A 21,814-nucleotide genomic window follows, 5' to 3' on the forward strand; every position below is an offset into this window, starting at 1 on the left:
ATTAATTTACAATAATTGTAATAATTAATACTTAAATACTCCACAAAGAGATAAGTAACTAAATAATGGACATTTTAATTACTCAACAAAAGAGATCATTTTCATTTACCTATTTATATAAAAATTTCAGTATAAAGCTAGTGTTGAATCCGTATCATTAATTGTCGTTAATTGATTCAGGGTGACCAAATATTTATGCACGGCGGAGTACTTCGTTGCATGCAACCAGCGGTAACATATGTCTCATAAATATCCCATGAACGAGTGTGGGGACAGTTAACAAATCGTAGTGTCAGAGAAACAAATTGTGTCTGTGCGTGTATCAGATCCCTGCATCGATTCGTAAGGACAAAAGAAAGTCCCCAAGTCGTTCTTTGTGTAAAGGGAAACACCTGCTCCTTTGGTTTTAATCAAATTATCGATACGTTTTCGTGCTACTGCACTGCTCTGTAATTAGTATTCAAATGCTGTCGTGTTTGAATTATTAGTTGTGGATGTGGGGATTTTGGAGTTTGGGAGTTTTGGAATTTTATGACTTGGGAATTTGGAAATTTAGGAATTTTGGGAGTTGGATATTTAGGAGTTTGGGGAATTGAGTATTTGGAGATTTGGAATTTGGAATTTGGAAATTTGGGGATTTGGGAAACTAGGAATTTTTAAGTTCCTATGAAAATTCTTAAACTCCCAAATTTTCAAAGAATTTTAGGATATAGAAACATTGGAGTTTAAGCATTTAGGTGATTTAGGGATTTGTAGGTTTGAAACTTTGGGAGTTTAGGAATTGTGGGATTTGTAAATTCAGGTATTTAGGGATTTGAAGGATTTGGGAATTCGAGAGTGTAAAAATTTTGAGATCTGCAAATTTTGGGTAAGTTTAAAATTTGTAAATTTGAGGGTTTGAGGATTTAGGTGCTTGTAACTCTGAAGGTTTGGAAGTTCAAGATTTATGGGGTTTGTAAGTTCAAGAATTTATAGATCTAGAAGACTTAACAATTCAAGAGTTTAGAAATCTTGTAATTTGTTGATTTTGCAGTTTCAGAATTTAGAGACCAAATTTTAAAACTCCACAAGTTCGATATCTATAACTTTATAAATTTAAAAATATTAAAAATTGAAAACCTTTCTAAGAAGTTTTATAAAAATGTATCAATGTACAATCACGTATCAACAATATACTTATGAATCCTAATACACGAAGGAATTGTTAGTTGAGGCATCTCGATCGTTGCGTCGATATTACGGTAGAGGCACGTTTGCATTTCCAGCCCGAAATTTTCATCAGACAAGAACCCTTTTCTCTGCATTTTCCCTACCCCTCGGCAATTATTACCGGGATTCGGGATTCACGCAAATCTCGTCCTTCTCTCTTTCTCGCTTCCTCTTTCATTCGGCGGCGGAAGCCACCGTGGGGATCGTTGGATAAAGGGGAAACAGTGCTGCGGTAGGCATCGTTGGCTGCAGTATTGACTATACTTCAGGGGCAGCTCCTTCGTAGAATGTATTTTCTACGTTATCAGCCTTCGTGCTGTGCTACCTCCCTTTTCTACCAACGCACCGTTGCAACACTGCTCGAACTTCTGCTAGGGGATGAAATGGCAAACATCCTAATCCCGTTCCTCAAATCATTTCTTTGTTTATTTAACGTTTACAAGCACCAGACGTTTATTTAATGTTTGCAACGAGCTATTATTTAACTTTCACAAGTGTACAATTTTTAATTTTCATGTTGAGTGAACGTTTATTGGACGTTTACAATAAGCGGACATTTATTTAACGTTCATGACGAGCAGACACCTATTTAACGTTCATGATGAGCAGACACTTATTTAACTTTTATAAGTGTACAATTTTTAATGTTCACAATGAGTGAACATTTATTGGACGTTTACAATGTGTGGACATTTATTTAACGTTCATGACGAACAGACACTTATTTAACGTTCATGATGAGCAGACACTTATTTAACTTTTATAAGTGTACAATTTTTAACGTTTACAATAAGTGAACATTTATTGGACGTTCACAATGAGCGGACATTTATTTAACGTTCATGACAAGCAGACATTTATTTAATTTTTATAACAAGTGTTAAATTTTTAACGTTCACAATGGGTGAACATTTATTGAACGTTCACAATGAACGGACATTTATTTAACGTTCATGATGAGGAGACACTTATTTCAGTTTTACAAGCGGACACTTATGTAACGTTCACAACGAGTGAACATTTATTTAACGTTTGCATCGATCAGACATTTATTTGACATTCACGAGCAGACATTTACTCAACATGAACGTTATAATCATTGTACATAAAAATCATATTACTCTTGATTATTCTATGTTCATTTATTTTTCTTCATTTTCAGAAATTGATAAAAATGATTTCGTAAAATGCATTATATTTGCTAAAAGAAAAGTAAGGAGATAATGGTGGATACGTTGCTTTTAAGACCGCCTTTGGTCCTCATCTACTTTCTTCTCGGCGGTATGTCCATTTCTGAAGAAATGCACATCCGTATCTACTGTGTGTACTCTTATAGTAACCGATGCTTTTGACTGATTCGTAGCGCTGGTTAATAGGGTGGGTTATCAAAGCTGCTCCACGCTCTTGTACCTATTGGGCACACCGAGCCGGGGTCCTTAATTGAATCGGCGAAATAATTCAGTTACCGACTACACAGCGTAATGCACTAATGCAGTTTTCTGCCTGAGAGAAAAACAACGGTAACTCTTTCAGAAAACCGCCACTTCCCTTTTGCAGTTGTCGCGGCCGTTCTTCTGTTAGCAAATGCAATTTCGCGCGGTGCCATTATGTTTGAATCCGTTTTTCACCCATTCTTTTTTCTGGGTTTTCAACCCTTTACCTTTACGAATTTTTCAATCCTCTACATTTACGATTTTTCAACCCCCAATATTTACCGGTACTTACATCTTTCAGATTTTCAAACCCTACCTTTCTAAATTTGTATCTTTGAAGACATAGACATACAATTTTTTAATTCACAAGTTCACAATTCTTTGTTACAACCGAATGACACATTTCTGACAAGTGTCTCATCGAACCTGTGCGTTAAATTACTTCTTCAAACAACTTTCATAATTCTGAACAACTTTCATCTATCAGTTTTAGCAACGATCCTGCAATGGTTTACGATATTTAACAATGGCCAAATTCTCTATAAATCTCTCATAGATTATCTGATAATTTATGGAGTGCCTAAGTCTTCCAGTCCATGGTGCAGCAATTAAAGCCGGTCCACGTCCATTTCCAATTTATCCTTCCGAACGAGTCATCGTCCCCTCCGCGCGAGTCAGCTTGACGCTTTCTATCGCGAGTCTGAAAAAATCCATACAACGCAGTGCGTTATCTCCGCAGCCTGGACCTGGTGACATAATACGCGTCGCCGTAGGAGAACCGCCGAATTACGGTGCTCTCGTCCGCGCACTAACATTCTCACGTTGAATCACCGTCAATGACACGCACACGTACACGCTCGCGTTCATACATTCTATCTGGCGATACGCGCGTGCGCACTGGGATGCGCGTGTGCGCTGCAGCGCGCTCGCAGCCCCGCCGTCCCGTGTGCACACGCCCGTGTTGCAGCGAGCTGCCGCGCAAGCGTGTGCGTGTGCGGGCGCGTGCTGTGCGTTCGTGTGCGTCCGTGCGCGTTCGTGTACGATCGTGTGCGTGGCCAGGGGCGCGCGTGCGGCCCCGCAGCGACCTTGAGCCTCCTCGATCCTCCCGCGAGCCTCCCTACCTTCTTTCTCGTTTCTCCCCCGCCCCTTTTTCACCCCCCTTTTGACCGTTTCCCCTCTACGCGTAATATCCCCCTCCCCTAACCCGCTGCCGCAATTGCTTGCCTCTCTCTCTTTCTCTCTAAGCCCCCCTTCCTTTCGCTTTCCTTCACTCGGAGCGCCACGCAAGTAGCGATGGCTTCGAGATTTCTTTCGAACTTTTGATCAAATTTTAAGTTAGTGCCTTGATTTCGGTTGGTTTAGGACAGTTTTTGTTTGGAAGGGTTTGGGTGGTTTAAGGTGGGGTTTGAGTTTGCTGCAGGTGGGTGCCATGTACGTGCTAGGTCCTTTGGGGAAAATTGTGATACGAGGGAGAAGGTATTGGTCACTTGCTGTATGGAATAATAGACTGTTATGCTATTATGTATGCGTAGTTTATACGATGTTTATACCCCATTTCAAGCAAGGTGTATCTTCGTACCTTCCCCTATGTGTACATTCTGTATGATACAATTGTGGGCGCAAGCATCCGATTCATGGTTTATATTTCAGTTTTCAAACTTTTAGGTGTTCACGAAAAAAAGGAACTAAAAAATCTGTAAGTTCGTAATTTGAACGATACGAAAAATCCTAGAAAAAAAAATGTGCGTAAACCCATCGCTAAACGGCACGCAACGATGCCTCGAGCGGCTGAATTTCCATCTACCTTCTCTCTCTTCTCTCCGTTACCCCACTCGTTTCCGTACCCCTTCCTTTCATTACTCTTTGGTGTTACATCTATCTCGGTCGTTCGTGCTCTCTCGTCTCCCCACGACTCCTACGCTCTTTTCCCCTTCTCTCTCTTCTGCCCCTCGCAAGGCTCGACGCCTCTTGCACGCACGCAATGCCGAGGCAGGGAGTGCACACTAAATTTTGGCAGATCAGGGACGTACCTATCGATGTTCTATGTTGGTGTCATTTTTAGGGCGTGATGTCCATAAATTATCTTCCATCCTTTGGTGTTTTGATAGATGATATTAGATTAGAGTCTTTGGTGTCTTTTATGATGTCCTTTGTCGTTGAGATGTAGAATTAGTATCGTTCACGTGCACGTGTCAAAGTGGATACAGTTTTATTTAACGGAACGTAGTGTAATGGTTTGGCAGATTTATGCTTTGGTTACACGAGTATCTGTACTATAAAAGTCAAATGTACGTAGAAATATATGTTTGACTTTAGCCTCTTTATATTTCAATTTCTTTATATTACTATCTTCAGATATTCATTTATGTGCGTTTTGTTAGATATTCAAATATCCTTAGATCCTTATGTACCTGTTTTTATTCTCAAATGTCTCTCTGTCCTTATATCCCTATTTACTCAGGTATCAAAATATCCGTAGATTTCCATATTCTGATTTCGAAAAATTCCTAGACACCTATATGTCCAGTTTCTCCAGATATCTGATCACATCTAGATTTCTATATCCTCACATACATATTTTCCCAGATATCCAAATGTTCCTATACCTCCATATCTCTATTCTTTCTAAATCTTCTAATATCCCTAACTCTCTACTCATATCCTTTTTCTCCCAATACCTGTATATCCCCAAATACCTCTAGATCTCTCCAGCCGTAATCCTACTTAAAAGTTTCTTGGTAAAGCCGAGCGTCGCTTTCTAGATTCTTCGAACGTGCTGACTATGCAATCGCGTGTAACTTTCTCGAGATATTGTTGAGTCAAGCGATGCATCGCTGCAACGTTAACAGCGGAATCGCGTAAATGACCATCGTCGAACGTGATCGAACGACGATGTAACGCGACGCGTCCGGCGATGGAAACTTTTCGGTTGACGACAATTTGCAGCAGATTTACGTGCAGCTTGCTCCAAACATTGGAAGGGCTATTGTCAGAACGAAGAATGACGCGAGCCGATCATTTCGTCCCGGTTCACTCGGCAGCTCGTAAATTCGGCTCCGTGACCTCGACTTGAACGCATACCCGTATAGTCTTTGCGCGTCCAACCGGTATTATGCTCGCGTGTTTATTATGCAGGACATTCTGCAATTTCATTTGCTCACGCTCGTTTAGAACTTTGACATTGTTTAACGATGTTCTAACAATCGGGATTGATTATGCACGTTACGTAATCTGTGACGCACGTGTACTCGAAAACACGCATGCACGAGCTCGCTCGATGCATTCTTCGCATAGATATTTGTTTTTGTTTTGCGAATTTGGTCGGAAATGACAGGGTATCGATTGGTATTGGCAAGCTAGTTAATGAATTCTTTCGTGGAATTTTCAGTATGGCTTATTGGAATGATTAATCTAGATTTAGCCTCTAGACATATGTTGAGCAACAGTCCGAGCAAACCAGTTGCACTTGAGAATTTAGAGACGTGTTAAGAATTTGGGGACATAGTTATTTGCAGACTTGGTGGTTTGAGGAGTTAAGGATAAGGGAATATAGAGATTTTATAGTTTATATATTTGAGGACTTAGAATGTGGAGTACATACAATACCTATTTGGAGATATAGGTAAGGTTAGATATATGGAGATTTAGGAGTCTAGGTAAGGATGTAGTACCTTAAGGAATTAAGAATTTTGGGATCTAGGGATTTAAAGATCAAGCAATCTAAGGACATAGTAATTTAGGTATGTTGGTATAGTTCGGATTATAGAGACGTGGAATGAAGAAATCTATGAATTAGAGGATGTCCTAATTCCTTTCTTTAAAAGACTACAGTGCACTCAAGAGTACTTAACACTAGATTTACGGACGTTCGATGGTCGCTTTTATTTAAATTTACCTAAAGTAGAAAAATAAATAAATTGCAGATGATATGTGAACTGCCTAAGACATTGATTCTTTTGCTAAAAGTTGATGAAAGTTGATATTTTTACAAAAATTTCTTAACAAATTCTGTCATCTAAAATAGACCTATTATCCGTCATTTTGACGGGTTCCGTAAATCTAGTGTTAACAAAAACGGGATAGAAAGATGAAATAGTTATTAACAACGAAACGAAACGAAAGGCGTATAGATGCATCCACGATCGCGGCTGCACGAGGCGGTAAGATTTCGTGCGGCAGTGACGTAACCTCGTGATCCGCGATGACGACAAGCAGCGTGCAACAAGGACCCCATCCAGATCGGCGAGTGGCGCCTTGTCTCCTCGTTTCGGCCCTGGCACGTGTTAGATTAGAAAGTGGCGGGGACCCGCGATACCTTAGAAACGTTAGAGGGGATATACGAAGCAGCGTGACAACAAAGACAGAACGGAAAAGAGGGTAAAAGAGAAAGAGCGAGGAAGAAGCTTGGAGCGGAGCAGAGAAAGAGAAAGAAACTCAGAGAGTAGCTTAAAGAGCACACGTGATAAGAGAGGGGGCCAAGAGGAGCACGCGAACTAAAGTTCTAGCCTTAAGCAATCTAGCCCCACCCTCCTCCGAAAAAGTCGAATCTTACTCCCCCTCCTTTTGCTGTTCTCCTCGAGCGAACGTTCCCCTCCTCCCACCTACACGACCTTCCCTCTTCTTCCATCGCGCTACCGCCACCGGCGCGGCGCGGCCCCACGAAACCACCGAACTCACACTATTTCGTTCAACCGCATTTGCATCGGCACCGATGACCCATATTCACGTTCTTTCCACCGCGACACGGCCACAGCACCGCGCGACGTCTTTAATCGTCCTTCTCTTTCCCGACACCGGACACTTGACGATCCACCCGCGCGCGTGAAAAGACACCGTCGACCTTTATCTCTTCGATTCATCGGCTGTTTCGAACGGAACGGGGACGGAGAGTGCGCGCGAGTTCGACGCGGACCCGTGTGCTGTGTACGCGCGTGTCACCGACGACGGACAGTTACGCGTGATTCTTTACTCGTCGCGGCGATGCAAGTCGCTCACTCGATTTCGGACGGGTAAAACGTACGCTCGGCACCGTGTGCACCAGTGTTCGGATAAAGTCCTCGAGACGGAGTGCGAGCATAGAACACTTTCGCGGATCATGTGCCGCGTGAACACGTGTACGCGACACCGGTACCGAGAGTACTTTGTTCAGTGAGTTCGAACTCGAGGATTCGCAAGTGATCGGGCGGGAAACCGAGCCTGTATAGTGTCCCAGGAATCCGTTGTTCGTGTTAACTTACACGTTTCGTCACCGATGCATCGCTGCTCTTCGGACTGATTCCAGTAATACGCTCCTACACATCGGTACGTTCCGTTCGGGATTTTATCGCGTACCGCGGAAATCCGGCTGAACTTTCCACACGCGGTTAGCCGATAGATTTTGTCGCGATCGTTTGTACTCGATCTTCAAACCGCGTTCGCGTTAGGTTTTGGACGAACTCGAAGTTGGTTGATTAAAACGTTTCCGAGATGTTAGATGCTTATGTCTAACAATATACATTAGATACTTGTATGTGTCAGTGTTCCGTGTACTTGACTTTAATAATATAGATACTTGGCAATTACCTGCAATATGTACTAGATACTTGCATTTAACAGTATACACTTTTGATAGTGTCATAAATGTTCTTCCATGCGGGGAAGTCGATGTTTATGGTAAAGAAGTCAATTAGGTCTGTCCAGCTTCGTTAACGAAAAATACACTGTTAGCTAACATTGACAAATTTATTAGAGATGAGTAATACTTCCAAACGAATGACCAGATTGAGACGATAATTCATTCATTTTTTTGCTAAATAAAGCTCAAGTTTGTTAGACTAACGGAATGTACAAGTTTAGAAGACAGTGAGAAGTTCGACAATTAGATGTTGATTACTTTATTACATAAAATTGTGTTTCAAAGTAGTATACGATTTTTAAATTGTTTTACAAATTCGCTCTAGCATCTAGTTTCATTCTTCGTCATATAAATGTAACATTTTAAATCGAACTGTATTATAAGTTACTTACTGAACCACGATTCTTGTACTTGCTTCAGAACTATGATTCTCGTATGCAAGTAGATTCCTGTGCTATTTAGCTACGGTCACACGTTCATCTCCATTCCTTCCAACCGAGAAATCAGAAGGAAACGCATAACGAGAAAAGTCGTTTGCGTGCATCGAGTCTTAACCTTTAAAGGACCGACGTGGTCATTATAGTGATCAGAAAGTAACTAAGAAACTTAGCGGAATGCGTATTGTGTGCCTTACAAAAAGTCACACGGGATGCCAAGGGGTAACACATACGCACACTTAGTAAATATAATCACATCGACCATTAGGTGGCTCAAAAATATGTGTAAATCGAGGCGTGTCTCTTTTATTCTGAGCAATCAGTACTGCAATGCTCGCACGAGGGTTCTTGTAAAACATAGTAGGTTGTATACAATGCGTTCGGTTTAGATGAGAAAATATCTTAAAATACACTTTCAGAGACACTTCACTATTCTCATTTGTATTGGACACACTATATATGCATAAATTTTAAGTAAAAAAGTTCAGACAATATAGGTTCTCTAAAGGTTAATCCTCTCGTTATGGGAGAGTGCATCTAATTTGCAGGTAGTTTGTTAAAAATGAAAGTATGTCTGACAATTTCTCTAGCTAAGAGTAGTGGAAAAGTTATGAGATAGTAAGATGGCAGTATCGCAGAGTAGTTGCATCATAGAATGAAGTGTAATGAGATAGAATAATAGCAGAGAATAGTAGTAACAGAATAGTAGAACAATACGATAATAAAGTAATAAGACATAAAATAACGACAAAAAATATAGTCTACAAAAAACCTAACAAATATAGCCTAATCGCAGTACAAAAAGCGTAGCGTGTACATACTGCAAACAGTAAATATAGCAGGGAACCCATGAATCGAGTAATTGGTAAGTAAAAAGTAAAGAAAGATTAATTTTTTGCACAGTTGGACGAACTGTTGGGCACGAGCGCGATCAAGAAGGAAAATACCTACACGAAGGTGGCAGAGACAGGGGTGACGAAGGTCACGGGGTTGGGCCTAAGGGTGGCATCATGGACTCTAATCAGCACCAGTTCTGTCTCAAGTGGAATAGCTTCGGTAGCAACTTGGCGACAGCGTTCTCGAATTTGTTCAAAAGCGAGAGTCTTACCGATGTCACCCTATTCTGCGAGGGTAAGTTCCTTTTTCAGTATCTAAATTAAAGTAGCAACTGGTCTATCGATCCGAATATTCTTTATTTTATTGCATACTGGAGTTTGCCATTTTCTATTTGCAGATTCTCAAGCTTCTTGATTTTCAAATTTCTGTATTCACAAATTTAAACTCTCAAATCCCAAATTCAAGTATGTACGTACGTACATAATGTACGAATGTAAGAATGTATTATACGTACACATATAATGTATGAGCGTAGGAATGTATAAAAATTCAACAATGTACATCTACATAATATAAATGTACCTTACATTTGGACAGTAACTATTTAGACTTTCTCTAACAATTCGATGGACTTAGCCGATAATTAAAAAGTTTCGAATAACTTGTTCACCTTAACCCTTCCGAGTTCTAATAAAGAGAAATGTTATCGTAAATCGGGTTGGTCAAAAAGGGGCCATTCACGTGACCGGAAGCATCGCCTCCATGTCTGACCAAAGAGGCGCCATCACTCCTTGCGCGCGAAACGCTCACCTGTCGAGCTACCGATGCAGTTGCACGCCGCCGCTTTGTAAAGGTTGCACGTGTGCGACTGCAGGCCAAGTGCAGCGGCCGTTGATTGGCCCGTCCCTACCCCCGTTTCGACCAATCGCGTGGGCCGAGCTTCCACTCGCGCAGAGTCAGTCGATGTGTGCATGCGAATCTCGGCTGCTTTGCACATCGCCTTTATAGAAACGTTCCTACACGTTGCACACGCGTGTGGTCACGTACGTGCATACGTAGTACCTATACCGATGCGCCGTTTCCCCCGACGAATGTGCAACATTCTTACGGATTCGTCGTCGCGAAACCGCAGTCCGCGGCGAGCCGCGATGCAATGCGCTCGCGGTTGCATCGCATCGTCCTCGTCGAGAGGATGATCTCGCGGAAGAGTTTCTTTTATTTCGACGAGAGAAAGAGACAGTGAGGTGTTTTTATCTGACAGATAAATGCCACGGTTGTATCGTGATCGGTCGACTTTGTATTTATCGCGGCTCGTGCCGTTTATGCAGACCGTGACTGTGCACCGCTTCCGGTCCAGAAATAGTTCGATGTGTGCATCTTCATTCATTATGGATAGACTTGGAGCAGAGAATAACATGTGCTATTTGGGATTCGTGTTTGTGGTGGTGGATCTTTAGGTGAATGTTTATCAAGTACATTGGTAATTAAGTTCGGCTCTTGTCGTTGATGTGTTTTTTATTTTTGAAGCTGATTGTAACTTGTCACTTAATGATGGTGATCTTGTACAAATTTTGTTCGATTATTTTTTCGTCGAATTGATGAGTATGCGAGAATGAATAAAAAGGTCAAAGTGTACTGTTCTTTAATTTTGTTAATATCAGAATTTGTAATATCTTTGTGAAACCCCTTCGGTGATAGGCTCAATTTTTGGGTGTAATGTAATATAATGATCCATGTACTTTTTGCTATATTTCAAAAAGATATTTTAAGTGTGGATATTTTTAGTGCCATCACATTTTTGTAAATTCGTTCAGTTCAGACGTCTTTGGTTTAGGTAAGCCGATCAACAATAACAATTTAGACATCCAAAATTCTAAACATTTAGTCATTTAGAAATTCAGCAGTATATAAATATGTAAATGTAGGAATGTAGAAATGTGCACTGACGATATATTAATCTGGCACCCAAACATTGAATGAAGATGCATCAAATGTCCCGAAAGAAATCTTCAAAAATGTTTACAATGTGCAACAAGTAATATAACGATTCACTCGGCAAGCGAAAATTGTCGAGACTCTACCGATTACGACGTTAATAAAATTTTGTGTGATTTATCAGCAAAGCTGATAACGCTACTATACCGCAACATGCGGGACCAGATAGCTGTTCCGTTATCAGTCACATTGAATAAACAAGAATGTGCAACTTTCGAGGCATAATTTTGAAGTCTTCTGTTTTCTTACTTTGCGATCGGTGGATAATTTATTAATATTATTGCATTCTAACGCAAATTGATAGCATTCTCTCCTCCCTTCGAATGAGCCACCAGCTAAAAATCAACAGATTTTAATAAAAAAAATTGCAGAAGAATCTAATTTTTTCTAAAGAAACAAACTTGTTTCTAATCTCTGAGTTTGCGAGTTACGAGTTACGAGTGAAAAGACGCTACTTGAATTTTGTTATTGCTTATAGCAAAGTAAGCCATCATTTTTTGTGATCTCACGTCACTGGCATCTTTCACTGCAGCTATGTTGCAGTACCGTTATGAATCGATGAATGCTGTCTCGTCAGATATTCGTGTCAGTTCGATTTAGAGACGGCTAACAGGCGTCCCGTTAAGTGCACTGTAGAGAAAGTTGTGAACGACTGGATCGACCGATTAATCACTATCGCTTGCGAAGACCGTAAAGCTGCTCGCTTAATTGGTTAGCTGATCGACCACGTGCCATCGAGCTGCTTTTTTTCTCTCTAACACTCTCGAAAGCTTGACTGCATCGATCGAACCTGATGAATAGTTTCCTGGTCTTTCATCTATCGAATACGTGTTATAAATAATTAAAGTATCGATTCTACTCGAACATTTAACAGGTTTACTGTTCAGGTGGTTCAACAAAGTTTTTAATAGATCAAATTCATAGATGTTTAGGTTTAGAGATTTTAAAATTAGAAAGTTCAATATGGGGAGAGATTTTGGAACGGAGAAATTGGTTGTCGTTCAGTGATAATGAGTGAACGTCAGTTAAGTGCACGTCAAGTACTGCACCTTCGCCTATCGTTTAATAACTAGTTGATTCATTTAATTCGATGGGTTTCAATGGTCATAGACCTTGCAGGTTTTATATCCTGCTATGGGACAAAGAGTATTTTATTCGTGGCATGCAACTCGTCGATGGCCTTCGTGTCACGACGTTAGATATCTAAAGTCCACCACGCGATTCGCGATAACCCTCGGTGGCCCCCGAGAAGGAGCATCAGAAGAGGACACTTCCGAAACGCTACTCTCTTATGTTTCTACGGACGTGATACGAATTTGGCGGTTCGCGCGTGCAACGAGCCTTCCCAAAAAGTTGCTCTCCCACTTTTAACCTCGAGAGCACCGTTTCCTCGCCAACACGATCCTCCTTCTAACGCTTTCTCCAAGGCGAGACACACACACACGCACACGTCTATCACGCGTGTCCTGATTTCACGAAATCCATCGTTGGAACAATTTGTTTGGCGAAGGGAAAGGAAAAGTTTCCTAGCCTTTCGTTTCCCAGCTCTGCCGAAATACCGAAGGCCGTGGTTCATTTCGGAAGAGCGAAAGTCGACGAGAAGCAACCGATGGGCGAGAAACAGGGAGAGTAACACGATGCTTTGTCGCCGGTGGAGAGTGGTCTTTCTTTTCGTGAACGTTAGAGGGTGAGAACGTAAAAGGAAGGTCGGTAAGTGGGAAGGGTTCAAGGACGACGGAGTTTGGTAGGAAATAGAGGGAGACCGGGTAACGCATAGCTCCAAAGAGAATCATGGTTGAGCAACGTGCGCTTTCGTGAACGTAGTACGTGTGTGGATGTGCGTACGCTGGCACGATCCTACCACCATACGCAACCGGGGAATATATGTATGTATGTACGTAATCGTTTGAAGGCCCAAAGGAAGCCGAAAGTAGGCCTGGGTTACAGTTAGATCTAACAGTCTTCTTCACGGTCTTCTCGAACCGTATAGGTGATGCACACTGCTCGACCATGTCGGCACGTGGTATACGCACTGGCACGCAGAGCACGATTGTGTACGCGTGGCTGTGTGTGTGGGTATATGTGCGTGGGACGCCATGTATGATGTATCTTCTATGCTTGCAAGCGACTTCGTGCAGGAATCTTCTATGAAAGTTAGAACGTTTTAAATAGCTTCAATGATTTATTCTTACCTTGAGGAATTAGGCTGCTTCGATTACTTATAAAATATTGCATCGGTGTATGTGATGTGGATTTTTTTAACAACAGATAATAGCTATTTTTAGGAGGGGTGTATGAATACGCTGACTTCTTGTTCTAGTTTTCTATAATAGATGATTGTGGGTGTATGATTAGGTGACGTGATTTCTAAGGCTTCAGAAATTAAATTGGAACAATGGAGTGTCTTATTATTTTAATGTCCTGGTGACTTAGATTGGAGTTAGGGGGAGAGTGTTTGTATGTATTTTTTGAAAGATAGATATTTTTGTGAACATTTTATTTTACTATTTTATTATTTCGTTACATCTGTTGTTTTAATGTTTTGCTGTAATAAAACATTGCACCACTAGAAAGTGCAATAAAGTAGTAGAATAATGAAATATGTTCAATAGTAGTTAAATGGTGCTAATTGTTTATCTAAGATTCATACAATCAGTTAAAAAAATTTTCTGTCTCTTCTGCTAATTTAATCGGTTCGCAGAAAGTTTATTAGCTGAATATTTGGGTCGTAAGAATGAATTTGTCAAGCGGACACGAAACCGTCTTTCGCATCTGGGAACAGTGTCCGGGATAGTTCCGTTCGAATGCCAGCAAACGGTATACGAATATTTCTAGTCTAACGTTCCACGTGTCGCTTGCACACTCGGTTTAATCTTGTGTAACGTTTACGCACACACAACTGAACACAGTCGCGCGTGTGCGCGCGCTCGCATCCGCGAGAGCACGCTTTCTCGTGCGCCGATAACGCACGCGATTTTCCATTCGTGACGTGTAAAAAGCGTAATTCGCTTTTTTCCCCGATTTTTGCCTCGAATATTTTCGTATCGCGCATACACGTGTTCCGACTCGGTGCGCGACACAATTTCTTACGGCGAAAGATTTATGTACTCGTTATCTTTCGCCTTCGTGCGTTATGCAACTACCGACACTGAATCGATATCGACGTCCACTTACACACTTTATGCGCCACGTATTTATACCGACCATTCAAGACCTATCATATTTTTTATAACTTCGTGCTTTTAATAAATTCAACGTTGAAATAAATATATTATGCAAGTTTGTATTATAATTATGTTCATTGGAAATAAGCAAACTTATGTCGAAAATCTGTAATTAATATACGTAACCCATGACACATATAATATATTATTTATACAAAATATTATATACTGTTTATTACACTATTTGTTACATTTAATAATATCGGTACTTTAATACAATTTAACAATGAAATTTATGTAATAATATTAATATTATACATAGTCGAGAATGAACTTATTTCTGAACGTTTCAAAAAAAATTATATATTGTTAGCCTGATAATAAAATTACAAACTTGACAAAATAACTCAGGAATAAAAAAAAGATCTTCATATAAAAAATTCAGAATATTTGAAAGTAAATTTATTCTGTAAAATAGTATGAAACATAGATTTTAATTTGTTCAAACGTTAGGAGGCTTCAGGAGGTAAAATAGATACGTGACGATTATTTATCGAGATCAATCGTGTTCAGTAGGTCACCGTGTTCGGTGCAACGTGATAAAAGTATGGTTAGAGACACAGTTTCCGAGTGGACGATATCTGGGTGAACGAAAAGGGTCGGGCACAAGCAGGAAATTAGGTCGTGTCAGTAGCTCAACACTTTTGTGTGTTGCAACGCAGGCCAGCACGGAAACACACAGATGCGTGGTAGACGTCGGGTATTTACATGCACAGCAACTAATTATCAATCGTATCCTGTACGTTGTGAAATATTACATTTCACACCGTTCATAAAGCATTCCGTCAGGTTATATCTTAGTTTCGTGACGGGTGACGGGATGTTATGAGCATGATCTAATTCGGTGTTGAAAGATAACGGAGTGTACTTGTAAATCTTCTTCTTCGTGGATTTACAAATTTGTATTACAATTACAGATTTGCAAATTTTATACTTTGTAAATGTGTAAGTTTGTAGACTGAAAAATTTGGTATTTCTAAATTTAAAAGTTGAAAAAGGTAAATTTCAAAGTTTGAACATTTGATAAATTTGTAAACTTCATATTTAAGGACCTGTTGCTTCATTTGATGAACGCGTGTATTGCAACGAAGTAGAAACAGACGTATGTAATAAGCCTATTCTACTTAAGTTGTTGCATATCAAATGGCGGATTTCGAAACGTAGAAAGTCTAACACAATTTCATGACATGAAAGTACTACACAATAGTAGTTACAGCATATCAATTTACAGCTCGGAATTCAGCGAAAACAACTACATAAACATTCCATTAACTTTCAATAAAAATTGCATAGTTCGTTGGACTAAATAAATTATCATCACAAATATTGAAGAGTCATGACTGTCTATTTTGTCGACCCGAAAATAAAATAGTACAGTTTCCGGTAATTCATGCAAAATCGAAGCAGTTTGTACGGTTCAAGTTATCGTTCATTGATCGTAACGTGAACGGGATTCGGCCTCCAGCCGCACGCGTAAATAAAATGTCATACGCGTTATCTAGTCGATAAGGGGAAGGATCGAGCACAGGTACACTTCCGTTATTTGAATTTCCAACGACGACTCAAAAATGTAAAAGGAGTCTTCTTTACTACTTTTATTCGCGACAAGAATCTAAGCTTGTTCGCATCAAAAATTCAACACTGAAACTGGTTATTACAAAGTATCTTAAAATTGATATTTTTGGAATTGTGGATGCACGAGTCATAACTGTACCAATTATTTTTAAGAAAAATTTGGGTCAAAATAAAAAGAAAATAACTGTATCAATTATTTCTAAGGAAAGTTAAGATCAAACATTTTTATAAATATAAATATGCAAATTATAAAGGAACCAATTTTTAAGCAGAGCCAAGATTAAAATAAGTAAAGTGATTGAAAGGAGTGAATGTAAAAAGGTATTTAGTAAAAGAAATAGTAATGGTAAAGTGAAGCACAAAGACAGTTCAAGAAACTCGATGCATGACCGATATAAGGGGGATGACCGAGAAATGGGGAGTGAACGTACTTGACTCGTAAACTCGTGAACTCAGTCAAGCAAAGTATACTTCTTAGAGTCAAGGTTATTCTTCTGATGCAACAGGATGCCGGCCATTGACACCGTATTCCTCTCACCAATTCGGGTTCGAATATCGTGCGACTGATTCGGCAAACACCGTAAATACTTTTTTCTCGCTTCCTCCTATGTCTCTAATTAACCAGTTCCCTTTATCTCTCCGTCGAATTAAATTAATAACTGTTTCGACAGATACGGAAGGAACAAGGTGTTCTTCGGCTTTCGGTAGAAGTGTTGCATTAAAGGACCAGAAAAAATCAGAATATAAGTGTAAAAGAAATGAAAAAAATATAAATATGACTCGTATCGATAGAACACATGTACCATCTCCTTCTTGACCATCCACGATTTCTATATTCTTGAAAGTACCGATAAAAGTTTATAACTTAATACCTCCAGAGCTAAAAGCCATTGACACGTACTTGGAGAAATCAATATTTTCGTGTGAGCCCTGAAAGCTAATAAAAAATTTGATGGGCATGTCATACTTTTTCTGAGAACCGATAAATTCGTCGAAGGTGCCTCGGCGTCCTTATGGCTTGCATAATCCAGCCCTGATCGTAATAGGTGAAATACGAGAGCCGGACTTTATTTCGAGATTGTTCGGTTGATCTATTTGCTGTTCGCGCTATTCGAAGGTTTCTCGGTCCGGTTACGAGGCCCTCCTTTGCCAGCTGCCATTTCTGTTAGAAACGTGACGTCCATAACCAGAAACGTTCTAGCATCGCGCGATTTTGAAAGACAATTCGTGGAATATCGTAACGTCATAAAAAAGTACCGTAACCTCGCAATTACCTGGTCACGATGCTGAGTTAGAAGAGTTAGAAGTTTAACCGGAACAACGTGGACTCATTTTTGGACGGGCTCAATGCAAAATATGCTTGCCAGTTTCTCTCGTTAACCTTGCGCCTCTCGAGAAAAATATGATTAATCATTCAGCTCACTGGATAGTTTGTGAAATGATCTGTGTCATTGTTCTTAGATTATTGCATATCAAATGAAGGATAAACGGCCTGACGTAGGTTGCTGTCGTAAAGGTATCGCGAAATTGTTTCCTGAATCACTGACTGTATTGTTCTACAACCATCTTGATATACAACTATTATATTGTATAAGATGACTGTTAAAACATGAGTATATGACTGGTTATGATATGACTATATTGACTATGTGTCCACATATGACTGTATTGACTATGTGTCCACATATGACTATATTAACTGCGTGACTATACATGGATGTGTTAACTATGTGGCTACATATGACTCTACATTAATGATGTGATCGTGTCTGATCATAATATGTCTATGTTAACTATGTGATCATATATGACTACTTATAATATGGCTAGTTAATTATGTGACCACATATGACTATCATATTATGACTCCACATATGTCACCACATATGGTCATCATCATATGACCACATTAACTATGTGAACATGTATGGCTGCTTATAATATGGCTTGTTAACTATGTGACCACATATGACTATCATACTGTGACTCCACATATGTCACCACATATGGTCATCATCATATGACCACATTAACTATGTGAACATGTATGGCTGCTTATAATATGGCTTGTTAACAATGTGACCATGTATGACTGCTTACAATATGGCTTGTTAACTATGTGACCACATATGACTATCATATTATGACTCCACATATGACACTACACATGATCATCATCATATGACTACATTAACTATGTGACCATGTATGACTGCTTATAATATGGCTTGTTAACTATATGACCACATATGACTATCATATTATGACTCCACATATGTCACCACATATGGTCATCATCATATGACCACATTAACTATGTGAACATGTATGGCTGCTTATAATATGGCTTGTTAACTATGTGACCACATATGACTATCATATTATAACTCCACATATGACATCACACATGATCGTCATCTTATGACTACATTAACTATGTGACCATATATGCCTGCTTATAACATGGCTGTTTTAACTATATGACCACATATGACTATCATATTATGACTCCACATATGTCACCACACATGATCATCATCATACGACCACATTAACTATGTGACTATGTATATATAACAGTTATAACTATATCAACTATGTGACTATAAATGACTATTATAGTTTGAAGAGCAACTCAGTCCGCATCAGTAACCACATCTCAAAAAATGGCTGATCAATCGCAACAAACTTGAGCACCACTCAGTTATTCTATCCTAGGTTTCTGTATAATGAAATTTATGAAGTTTGACACAGCCCGATGACATAAAAGTATCATAAAACATCTTGTAGCACATCGAATTAAAGCTTGAATTTTCAAGGAAATGACGATATAAAATACACGAAGTCTAATAGGAATTGATTAGAGGTATCGTTAATAGGTGTTAGCCTAACTATCGTCACATAACGTGTTCATCAGGTATACTTTCTCTAAATATTCCAGCAACCTTCGCTGTATCTTTATTCCAGGAATATCTTCACAGGAATCCATTAATTGATGTAACTGCTAAGCAGCCATTTTATAATTGGTATTAATGGAAAGTTTGTGTGACAAAATTTGTTAAATTTGGAGCTTTATTTTGGTTGATACGGTTGATTCCTTTATGTTAATCAGACGTTTCGAAATTTCTTACACGATACCATTTAAGAATTCGATCTACATTAAATTCTGCATTAAATTCAAAATAAAACTTTGAATGATAAATTCAGGACCGTGAACGATAACCGAGTATATTACAGCGATATCTGGTATATTTAAATGTGATAATTGGTACTAAATTGGATGTCAGTGATATGCAACAATGTTACACTTGTAAATTGGTAAAAAATATGATCTTATTCGTAATAGGTAGTCGGTACAAATGTAGCGTTTAATTGTTTGTTCTCCGACAAGAAGAGTCCGTTTCGGTATCAGTTCGATCGTAATCGATTCAGCATCGAGAATGGAAAAACGAGCGTGAAACGCGTGGAACTAGAAGCGATTTCAAGGCCTGGTATTCGTTAGTATTACAAGGCAAACGCAGAGTTGCGAAACGCTACGATGTTGATAGCGGTGCTGTTCGTTATCAGATTACTAAAGGTATTAAATACCATGTGGTATCGAACGTGGATCGATAATATTATGCGCTCTAGCCAGATAGCGGCGCGTTTGTATGTACAAATGTACGAAAAGGAGAAATTAATATATTCGTACATGCGTGTAAATTGTACACGAATGCAGGTGCCCACGTACTGATAATTTTCTCGAATCGAGAGTTAATCATTAAACGACTAAGTGGGTCAATGACACGATTACACAACTCGTTAGCTTAGCAGGCTCGTGCGTGCATTTATGGGCTTTGTTGGAACAGACGCAACGCGTTGTAAATATAACCACGAAGCTGCGATATCTCTTTCTCTCTCTCTCTGTATACAGACACAAAACGTAGCAATTTTGCGCTCGATACTTCTTTCCATGTTTTCCTCTTGTTTAGCGACCGAGTATGTGGGGGAGAATTATCGCGATGTCTGTCTTCTGAGACTTTACTGGAAGTTTCGGTTTTTGGTTCTGTTGATAGTTGTTTGTACTAGGATATTGGGGTTGGAAAATATTAGATGAATATCTAGGGATGTTGAGATCAGAGGATTTTGGGATCTAGGAATATTAGAATTTGGAGATGTTGAAATTTGGAGGTGCTGGAATTTGAAGATGATGGGATTGGGGGGTGTTGGAATTTGGAGATATTGAGATTGGAAAATATTAGAATTTAAGGACGTTGAGATCAGAGGATTTTGGGATCTAGGGATATTGGAATTTGGGAGTGTTGGGATTTGGGGATGTTGGAATTTGGAGGAGCTGGAATTTAGGGATGTTAGGATTGGGGGGTGTTGGAATTTGGGGATATTGAGATTGGAAAATATTAGAATTTAGAAACGTTGAGATCAGAGAATTTTGAGATCTAGAGATATTGGAATTTGGGAGTGTTGGAATTTGGGGATGTTGGAATTTGGGGATGTTAGAATTTTGGGGTGTTGGAATTTGGAAATGTTGAGATTGGAAAATATTAGAATTTAAGGACGTTGAGATCAGAGGATTTTGGGATCTAGAGATATTGGAATTTAAGAGTGTTGGGATTTGGGGATGTTGGAAATTGGAGGAGCTGAAATTTGGGGATGTTAGGATTGGGGGGTGTTGGAATTTGGGGATATTGAGATTGGAAAATATTAGAATTTAGGAACGTTGAGATCAGAGAATTTTGAGATCTAGAGATATTGGAATTTGGGGGTGTTGGAATTTGGAAATGTTGGGATTTGGGAATATTGAGATTTGGAAATATAGAGATTTGGGGATGGGATCTGAAGATGTCTAGGTTACGGTGTGTTAGGATTTGGGAGTCTTGGGACTTTGGAACATGAATATTAGGACCTCGGTTCATTAAGCTCATAGAATATTGCAATCTTCACATACTATGATCTCAAATCTAGGATTCCAGGTTCCTACAACTATCATAATCTAGAGTTACTAAGTATATATCCACAGGTCCTAAGACTCTACAGATATTGAAATCCAACAGCTAATAATTTAGACACCTAACTATCTGAACTTCCATGCCTTTTAAGAATATTATAACGAAAGAAGCTAGTAATGTAATTATACAATTATAGCACACGAATATTAGAGAAGTATAGAAGTCTAGGAATTTCGTAATTCATAAACACTTTAACTACTTTTTGTTGTGAATATACGCAGCGCTGGTTTATCTATGCCGCAGTGATGAAGTAATAAATTTTGGTTTATCTATGACACGAAAACCGTACGAATTCTTATCGGTATCTAATAGTTGATTTTATTAGGCTTGAACAGTTAAATCTTAACGCGATAACTGCCGCACTGCAAACAGAATTCAAAGTATCACAACTTTGTAAAACAATAACCTAATATGATAATATAACAAATAATTCAATCTAGTCCTCCATTTGCAATTATATTACAATTCGACCAGTCAACCTATA

At 39.3% G+C, this 21,814-nt stretch overlaps 1 protein-coding gene across 7 annotated transcripts in view; it reads left to right on the plus strand.

Moving 5' to 3' along the window:
- The window catches only part of chinmo (Chronologically inappropriate morphogenesis), a 78,989-nt gene that overhangs the window by 12,784 nt on the left and 44,391 nt on the right, over positions 1-21,814 (plus strand). For 5 of the 7 annotated variants that reach the window (XM_076531913.1, XM_076531914.1, XM_076531911.1 and 2 more), the window contains exon 2: positions 9,597-9,824. In XM_076531913.1, the coding sequence (XP_076388028.1) occupies positions 9,704-9,824 (121 nt within the window). In that variant the 5' untranslated portion in view covers positions 9,597-9,703. Of the gene's footprint in view, positions 1-7,564; positions 7,944-9,596; positions 9,825-10,654; positions 11,011-21,814 lie in introns of those variants that run through there. The other 2 variants (XM_076531915.1, XM_076531916.1) reach the window with 2 other exon arrangements.

This window comes from Megachile rotundata, chromosome 5 (genome assembly GCF_050947335.1).
Source record: "Megachile rotundata isolate GNS110a chromosome 5, iyMegRotu1, whole genome shotgun sequence".
Taxonomy (NCBI): domain Eukaryota; kingdom Metazoa; phylum Arthropoda; class Insecta; order Hymenoptera; family Megachilidae; genus Megachile; species Megachile rotundata.